General features: G+C 38.0%; 2 protein-coding genes across 4 annotated transcripts; both read left to right on the forward strand.

The window, feature by feature from the left end:
• The first annotated feature begins 403 nt into the window (after positions 1-403).
• On the forward strand, positions 404-6,008 carry paplnb (papilin b, proteoglycan-like sulfated glycoprotein). 3 transcript variants are annotated; one of them, XM_039782589.1, is made up of 13 exons: positions 404-736; positions 933-1,028; positions 1,375-1,484; positions 1,811-1,871; positions 1,983-2,085; positions 2,395-2,525; positions 2,690-3,007; positions 3,379-3,555; positions 3,656-3,806; positions 3,892-3,972; positions 4,447-4,597; positions 4,706-4,784; positions 5,389-6,008. In XM_039782589.1, the coding sequence occupies exons 2-13, from the start codon at positions 972-974 to the stop codon at positions 5,653-5,655; spliced, it is 1,686 nt and encodes a 561-aa protein (XP_039638523.1). In that variant the 5' UTR covers positions 404-736; positions 933-971; the 3' UTR covers positions 5,656-6,008. The 3 variants fall into 3 exon arrangements, with proteins under 3 accessions (XP_039638523.1, XP_039638524.1, XP_039638525.1); XM_039782590.1 differs by having other exon boundaries at positions 960-1,028; XM_039782591.1 differs by lacking the exon at positions 404-736 and having other exon boundaries at positions 938-1,028; positions 1,816-1,871.
• A 665-nt stretch (positions 6,009-6,673) lies between these two features.
• On the forward strand, positions 6,674-8,904 carry erh (ERH mRNA splicing and mitosis factor). The gene is made up of 4 exons (XM_039780897.1): positions 6,674-6,829; positions 7,292-7,379; positions 7,930-8,050; positions 8,169-8,904. The coding sequence occupies exons 1-4, from the start codon at positions 6,827-6,829 to the stop codon at positions 8,269-8,271; spliced, it is 315 nt and encodes a 104-aa protein (XP_039636831.1). The 5' UTR covers positions 6,674-6,826; the 3' UTR covers positions 8,272-8,904.
• Positions 8,905-9,030: the final 126 nt, after the last annotated feature.

The following is a 9,030-nucleotide window of genomic DNA, read 5'->3' on the forward strand; positions in this document are numbered from 1 at the left end:
AATGTTGCTCTTTACCGATGGCTGTTGGTACATCTTCAATATTCCCTTCCCATCCAGGCTCCACTGTGGTTTCTCACTAAAATAAACCTAAATATAGCCTTAGGGCGATGTTTACCTCCCACCAGCTCCTCTGCTGACTTACTAGTCTGTATTTAGTGGTTATGGGATGTGTGAAAGGGACAATCAGTGGCCAGCAACCAGGAGAAAAAAAATCAATCAACGGGTAATTTCAAGATGTCTTTTACCCTTAATCTCATTTTAGTGGGTTTCTTATGTAATGGATATTATTTCTTCAACATCTGCAATGTATATATGCAACTATTAAATTTGTTTATCAAAATGTTCTCTTTCTCTTCCTCTGTGTTGGAACAAACAATAATTTCACTCAATTGTGACCCCTTTTTTGATTTTGACATATTTAACTAAAACTCATGGCTGCAGACTTGATATAAAACTATAAGCAGTCTCACAGCCTGAGGGTTTTAAGTGGAAACTATGTGCTTCAAATAGATGAAATCATAGCTTATATTCCACGTTAAAAAAAGAAGTCCCATTTTCTTGGTGGGGGGAAACAGTTTCTCTGTGTGGGTGAAACCTGACACTTTATGGGATGTGGTGTTGGTGAGCAGCGAGGGTGAGAAGACAGAAAGCTGGGCGTCAGTGCCTATACCTTCACTAGTGAGGTGCACAGCCCTCTGGACTGCTGGTCGACCAGCTGGGAATTCACTTCAAGAAGGTAAGACAAAACCAGATCTGATGATGTTATTAGCTGTTTACATAATCTATCCAGGTGAAACACTTTGCAGATGAAATGCATGCATTAAACACAAGCAAAGAAATCAACAAGGATATCATGAAATGTATTTGATTTAATGTACTCATCATTCATAATGAAAAAACATACTTGCATTGAAAGTTGAGTTATTTTGTAGCCATCCTCATCAGTAGTTCTGCTGTAGCTTCTGGTGAAAATGAAGACCCTACAAGTCCTGGTTCTCCTACAGCTGCTGGTTGTACCTGCTATCACTGTGAGTCTCACTTTAACAAGATTAATAATATTGTACTATTTGAATGTTCATGTCAGTAATAAGTACTTTAGTACAGATGGAAATAGTAAAGAACATTTAGTACAGTATGTATTGTACTTTCTGACACATGTGCCGGCAGTGATGCTGTTCATATGCCACAAAGCGGGTTTATGCAACCTGTAGGGGACAGTTTGAGGTTAAATGTTCCAGCTTCTATTTTTGGTGTTTCTAACATGCCCTCAGTGTGTGTTAGTGGTTCGTGGTGGGTTATGATATGGTGTGTGAGAGTACTGTGTGTTCCAGAGGCTGAGCTGCAAAATCAGAGTTTTACTGTTGTTTTTTTCAGCTGACACAGCCAACCCATGACTACTGGGGAGAGTTTGGAGCCTATGGGCCCTGCAGCCGCACCTGTGGCACAGGAGTGGCAATGCGAACTAGGAAATGTATCACTTCAAGGTAGGACATGAGGACGTAGGGTGAAAGGATGGGATGTCTTATTTATTAAAGATTTTACAATGAGGGTCCCTAGGATTTTATTAGGAATAAAAGTAGCACAGTACTTGTGTTTTAAATCATCTTTTTTTTTAATCTTCCATATCTATTGCTCTCCTTTATGTTGCATTGCCTTTTGATTTTCAGTTACTATTTTATTCTTTAAAAACATCACAATAATGCACACATTATACAATAATGCACACATGACCAATCAAGGCAAACACATTTAAAAATAAAGAAAGATATTTGGATTGCAAGTGTAAACCATTCTTTTCTTTCTCTTAAAGGACAGATGGGGGACATAACTGCATAGGCTCCTCTAAGTCCTACCGAACCTGCAACACACATGTAATTATCCTTAAACTATTTTTTTCTCCTCCTATTAAATTACATCCACCCACAACCTGCATTAATGTGTCCTAAAATATGCCAATAATCCAACAAGTTGTGTCATTACAGGAATGTCCAGTTGGATCAAGGGACTTCAGGGAGGAGCAGTGCTCCCAGTTCGACAGAATAGACTTTCAGAGCAAGCGGCAGACATGGGTGCCTTATTATGGAGGTATAAGACCTATTATGTACCGTACATCCATATTACTTGGTGTTTCATTTAACCTCCTTTGATTAACAGAGGTGTAGGTGTTAATTGAATAAGAATTATATTTACATAATAGACATTCTGACACTATATGTGTTGCACTACACTATACAGAAAACCCTGGTTCATGGCAGTCAAAACATATTAAAAGTTAGTGTGGTTACTAGTTTTTTTTGTTTTAGTTTAATTTTATTTCTGTCATGCCAAACATTTGGCCCATCCCACATGGGATTACATACTAATGGATCTATCAATGTACTATTTGTTTTGCAGCATCCAATCCATGTGAGCTGACCTGTGTCCCAAGAGGAGAGAACTTCTTCTACCGACACAGACCTGCAGTGGTGGATGGCACACCATGCTACGTGGGCCGCACTGATATCTGTGTGGACGGCATCTGCAGGGTGGGGAAAAAACTGGGATCCAAAATACAATGACAGACTTTCAGAGCTCTTGTAGTCTTTATCTGTAGAATATCATTGTCTATTTTACTTAATTAGTAGCTTTGTTTATATTCAGAAGTGCACAAGTACAGTAGTGTAAAGTAAAATAATTTGTCTCTCTCCAGATACTGATCCAGGGAGAGTTTATGGGCTTGGATGAGGACACTAATTCCGTACACTCTGCTGCCCCCATTGCTGTTGCTCCTCACCCAAGGGAGACACTCACATATATCTACAAAACTGGTGTCTATGGACAATGCTCTGCCTCATGCAATGGAGGCATGCAGTATCGCAACGTGGAGTGTTGGGTTCAGGACCCAGTGAACCCCCGTGTGGTGGAAGAGTCTTACTGCATCACCCAGCGCCTGCAGAGGCCACACAGCCAGCAGGCCTGCAACATGCATCCGTGTGCTGCGGAGTACAGTGTCTCCAGCTTCAGTGTGGTTTGTACCCTACAGTAGAGAACCTTACATTTTGAGTATCATACAGACAGGCAAGGACATATTGTTTCTGGCAACAGAATGGGAAGAACGCCCAACAAAAGTTACTTTTGACTTCTGGTATATATTTGCACAGTGGAACATACAACATAAGTGTACCAATCTATGTTCACTTTTGATGTATTTTTGCACTGTCCAAGAGTGGAGTGAAGATTTTGTTTTAACTGGTACAGTACCAACTGTATTGACTGTGGTCTCAATTATCTAGGATCATTAGGCTGAGGAATCCAAATTGAATTGTAAATGATATTTTAACTGTAGTTTTTTTGTGGGACTGAAAACTAATTTAATATCTTGTCACATATGATGGTCAGTGCTCGGTGACTTGTGGGGAGGGCCAGCAGACAAGGGAGGTGACCTGTGTTGGGTCGGGTGGTGAACGTCTGGCTGACCATGCCTGTAGTGGATTGGCAAAACCCCCTTCTGTCCAGTCCTGCCGCAGACCTGCCTGTCACACACACATCACCTGGCATGTGACTGACTACGGACTGGTAGGTAAAATCAAGCATAAAAAGTGTTGTGTGCTGGGAAGAAAGCTTGTGCTTCTCCTTTATCTCCACGTTATTTACCCTCTCCTGTTTTTCTCTGCAGTGCACCAGAAGCTGCGGTGGTGGTGTGAGGGAGAGGAGAGTGGGCTGTTTTGATACAGATTTAAACCCTTACTCAGAGGCCCGCTGTGGAACAGCTAGCAGACCTCTCTCTGTGGAGACATGCAACTCACAGCCATGTCCCAGAGCACAGAGTGAGCCAAATCTGTACCAATCAAACACTCTTTTGGTTTGATTGTCTGTGCTTGTTTGTATTTAACCAATGTACTTTATGTTTAGTGGTCCCAAGTGTACAGGACCCAAGGGCACATGAAAGCACCATAAGAGGATTTGTGCCCCATGTTCCAGGAGACCCTTCAGGTATGTAGAGCATGTGGAGGATGTTGAAACGTTATTTTCTTTCTATGTGTGATTGAACATAAAATTATTTTTATATGTGCTGTCAAAACAGTAGTTAAGAAGATATAGAAAGATTTTTTTAAATGAATGCGCAACTAGTTATTTGAGGCCAGGCATTGCTCAGATTATTTTCATGCATTTTTTTTATGCATTCTCGCGCAGTAAAGGAAATGTGCCCTTATGTTGTAATTATTGCTATCTAGACCATGATTGGACTGCTTTCTCATGGCTTTCTTGTTTCTCATTCACAAACACAAAACCCCAAGTGTTTATTTTACTACCTTACCACTGAAAGTCATATTTACATTCTAAAAAAATATCCAGCCAAACCTAACTACGACTAAATTTAATCCTATACATTTAAAAAGGATGAATACATATTTTCACAGGTCTATGGCATGCTTGTTTGACCATGTCTGTGTTTACTTGCTTTAGCTTCCATGCCACAGACAAACATTGCTACCTACCCTCCTGTGATTGGTCCTCACTGTGCACAGTCATTCTATGGCTGCTGTCCTGACGGCCAAACCTCTGCCACAGGGCCCAGGAATGAGGGCTGCTCCCAAGATGACTGTGTTCGCACTAGGTAACACGGCTCCCTGGATCAAATATATCACATAAATTAAATTGATGAATTGCATATTGGCTAAATATTAAGTGTGTCCAACATGAAGAAAAAAAATCTCTTCCTTAGGTATGGCTGTTGTTTGGATGGTGTGACTCCAGCTCAAGGATTTGGAAGGGCTGGATGTCCCGAGTACCTGACAGCTGTGGTAGGAATCACATCCGTTTCTCATCTTGTTTCAATAAACTCATTTAAGTTGTTAAATAATGCAGATTTATTAAAGGGACTCGCCACTGACTTTACAAGTCAAAATTAGTTTCCTCTTAATGGAAATTGCTATTCAGCCAGTAAAAATAGTTGTATAGTGTCTTCTTTGGCTCTGGAAAAGGTTTGGCCTATCTGAGAATATAACTAAAGTGATGTCATCAGGTTTATCTTGACTTTAAGTACAAATTCATAACTGAAAGCCTGAGTTACAAATTGCAGGTGTGGAGTTTGAAGTTGTTATTGAGTTGCATTAAGGGAAGTGTAGGATCCAGTGTTTTTAGAGCTTGACCCATATTAACGACTACAAATCAGGATATGTTGGTGTCTGCTGCACAAGTTTTGATCATTATTATTTTAAGCTGTCTTTCACACGTCCCCCAACTTTATGGAAGTGCAATGCTATATCACTGTAATACCTCATTTAAAAAATAGAACTGACCCTATACATGTAAATTGTCCCTGCTACATATAAATGTAAATATGTATGCTACATTTACTGGATATACAGGGTGATTTATCTCTCTCTTTCTGTCCTTGTTTCTAAGCAACAACCACCACCTCCTGCCCATCCATCCACTGGTAATATGTGCTCCATGCCTCGTGATGAGGGCCCCTGTGATACTTGGATGGTTCGCTTCTACTATGACTCAGGCACTGGCAAATGTACTGAGTTCTGGTATGGAAGCTGCCAGGGAAATGCTAATAACTTTGGGTCCCTGGAAGCATGCCAGAGAGAGTGTGGGGGTGTGGCAACCCCAAGAGGGACCCCAAGGAGAGGGTCAACCAGTGGTGCTTTGAGGGCAAGGTCATAACCATGCTCACCACTAATGCCTCCAAATCAGGGCCATCTCTATGAAGCTATTACGTGATATTTGTACACACGTAGTATTTACATATATGAAGACACACACAAACATGTATTAAAACTAACCACATCCTGCCTTTCATTTAAACATCAGACTTTACATAAAAAAATTATCTAGATAGTCTAACATTATATGTGACATAATTGCAGCTGATGGTTCTGATTTTCTTATCTTTTTGTGATGCTCAGTATATATTCACTTATATATTTTTACTTTTAGATCTGGACTACAATAAAATAATGTCAATGTGATTACCCAAGTTAAATCATCGACCTAATCAATAAAAATTGTGTGGTTTATCTTTGTCTTCATCTGCTTTTTCAGTATTTCCAAAAATGCCCTTTACTTTAATTTGAATATGTTTATTAAACTATTGGTCTGTTTTCACAAAACAAAATAATGTGGTGTGATGTAACTTGCTACATTTACTCAAGTAATGTAGTTAAATATAGTTTGAGTTAGCCTAATAGTATTGAGAATACTCATTTTCTGTTATTTTACATTTTTGCTTTATATGTTAAGTTTACTCCATTACATATCAGACACAAATATGGTACTTTCTTAGATGTATAAAATATGTGGCATTGTTATTACACAACAGCATTGACCAGCTATCATATTAGCATACTATTTACACATTAATGCATTGATAATCATAATCCAGTATTAAAATATGCAGCAATATAACACTGACAGGAACTATTACTGTAGCCTACATTGCCTCTTTTACTTTTGATACTTGTTTTTCGAATAATTAAGTACTTTTACTTTAAATGCTTTTTAAATGCAGGACTTTTACTTGCAATTGGGTATTTTCACTTCATGGGATTGCTACCTTAAGTATATAAATATTTTTTTCAGCTATGACAAAAGGTTTCTAAACACATTAGAAATAACGTTGATCGTTTTTTTAAGGCCAGAACTTTATTTTGAAACAAACACTTTATTTTGAAGCCACCTTACTCTACAACCGGAAAAAACGTATTTCATTTCCTCTGAAATCTTTTCCAACAGCTAGCTAACGCTATATCGCACAGGGAATTAAGAAGCAATAAACAACGACTTTTTGCAGTTTTGCATCCTCCGTAAATAGACAGGGTCTACAGTCAGCACAAAAATGGTAAGAGTGTTTTGTTTTACGTTTTAAGAGGTGAAAACATGCAGTATTAGCTATATTAGCTCCTGTTAGTCCATCGTAGCTAAGCTAACGTTAACAAGCTACGATGCTTACTAACGTTAACACGTTAATGTTACTCAGTCAAACATGTATTTTGTCTATTTTTTCCCTTGCTGTAAACACCTAACGTTAGTTTTAAGGTCAACGCTGAAATATACTAACGTATCTCTGTTTGTAATCCTAAATAAAGTAACTTATGCGGGACATCTCAGTAGGTGATTTGTTGCTCAATAACAAGCGTTTGTCTCCTGTTTGAAAACCTTTGGGAGAAGGTTAACGTTACTCGTCATGCTTAGATGCATCAGAGCAAAACATAAATCTGCGCATCAATAATTCAGGTACTGTGTGATATAATAAACTGGCATTATTTTGTGTAACGTTATTTAATATTATTCATCTTTACAGTCTCACACAATTTTGCTTGTCCAACCAACCAAGAGACCAGAGGGCCGCACATATGCTGACTATGAGTCAGTGAATGAATGTATGGAAGGTGAGTCTTAAGCTGTTTTTAAAATAGTTTACACTAATTAATAAATCACGTTGCTGTTTTGTCTTTACCTTTTGGTATATTGAGTGTATTCTAAACCCAAAGAACATTAATTTGTCATCGTGTGGGGGTAATTTCACTAAATATCTTATTTATCTCAGATTAAAAAAAGAAGACTATTTAACATTTAGGATCTGTGAGGAAACGTTGCAGCCATGTAATGCCCTTGTGTATAGAAATAGTAAGATTATAGGTTTTTACGTTTTATTTTGTAATTTCTCACAACACAATCAACGGGAATAGATTAAATTAATAGTTTTGGAATTGTGTTCATTTTATTTATCTATTATTTCTCCTTTTTCTCTCCTTTTTAGTGAAATCTGTAGTGTTATTTACTTTACAGTCTCTCGAACTTTGTTACATTGTTGCAAAAGCTGCTATATACTTTAAATCAAGCTTATTGTTATATGCACAATTTTAGCCATTTTCTTTTGATGCACACTTTTGGAAATAGCTTTACTTCCATTCAGCATGTCCTGCACCTCTCTTCCAGGTGTTTGCAAAATGTATGAAGAGCATCTCAAGAGGATGAATCCAAACAGTCCCTCCATCACTTATGACATTAGTCAGTTGTTTGACTTTATTGACGACTTGGCAGATCTGAGCTGTCTTGTGTAAGTATGATTTATCTGATTTTAGTTGGTCAATGTCTATCGATTTTGAATAAAAATCAACCTTGCATTGAAAGTGTTGATTACTTCCAGGAAATATAACAATTATATTTTTATACAGGTACAGAGCTGACACTCAAACATACCAACCATACAACAAAGACTGGATCAAGGAAAAGATATATGTCCTGCTGCGGCGTCAGGCTCAGCAGGCAGCAAAGTAAAAGCATCAGTGAGGAGTTGTCCTGCTAAACACACTTGGAAGGAGTTTATGCTGCACTATATTTCTTGAAGATCTGTGTATAAGGACAACATTGTCAGACTGACAAGGGAAGGGTTTACATATACTATACATTGGGAAAGGAAGGGGCTGTCACACTGGGGAAACATCAGAAATGTGGGCCTTTTTATATAAAAAATGGAGTCATGCTCGGCAGCATATGTATATCTGTAATTTGTTATACTAAGTTCAGAGTGCTGCAAGGACTAACTTATTGATGGAGAGGGATCTGGGTTTTGAGAAAAAAAATTTTGGTCAAAATTTTAGTAGTGTGTTTTTGGTTTCCCTAAAAGTTCTGACACTTTTTATATTCATGTACTGGGCAGTTGGATTTGAACATGCTGTGTATTTCGAATGCAGGTGATTTTGTTTGACATACATGTCTGCAGACTGACTAATCCATTAATGTAACTGATCCCAGAACATTTATTTTCCATATTTCATCTATTATTGTTACTTTATCCTACCATCATGATGTAAAATGCTGTTTTTGTTAACATTTTGTGTAGCATCTGATTTCAACTATCCCTGTTTCTGTTTTCTCTGATATGAACAAAATAAACTATTGTTTTCTGAATGGTCTCCACTCTTGAATATACTACCGTTAGCACAATTAGGAATACATTGTCCTGTTTATTCAGTCGCAGTATAGATATGGCTGTTTAACAGGGATCTACATTGGGATCCATGTATCTGTCAAATG

This window comes from Perca fluviatilis, chromosome 18 (genome assembly GCF_010015445.1).
Source record: "Perca fluviatilis chromosome 18, GENO_Pfluv_1.0, whole genome shotgun sequence".
Lineage (NCBI taxonomy): Eukaryota > Metazoa > Chordata > Actinopteri > Perciformes > Percidae > Perca > Perca fluviatilis.

What these genes read in the sequence shown, in the direction of transcription:
- paplnb (XM_039782589.1), top strand. Translation starts at nt 972, where the DNA reads ATGAAGACCCTACAAGTCCTGGTTCTCCTACAGCTGCTGGTTGTACCT. An exon ending in GTGTCTCCAGCTTCAGTGTG is followed by an intron (nt 3,008 to 3,378) that starts GTTTGTACCCTA and finishes TATGATGGTCAG; the next exon opens with TGCTCGGTGACTTGTGGGGA. An exon ending in ATGTGACTGACTACGGACTG is followed by an intron (nt 3,556 to 3,655) that starts GTAGGTAAAATC and finishes TTTTCTCTGCAG; the next exon opens with TGCACCAGAAGCTGCGGTGG.
- erh (XM_039780897.1), top strand. An exon ending in AGTGAATGAATGTATGGAAG is followed by an intron (nt 7,380 to 7,929) that starts GTGAGTCTTAAG and finishes CCTCTCTTCCAG; the next exon opens with GTGTTTGCAAAATGTATGAA. An exon ending in GCAGATCTGAGCTGTCTTGT is followed by an intron (nt 8,051 to 8,168) that starts GTAAGTATGATT and finishes ATTTTTATACAG; the next exon opens with GTACAGAGCTGACACTCAAA.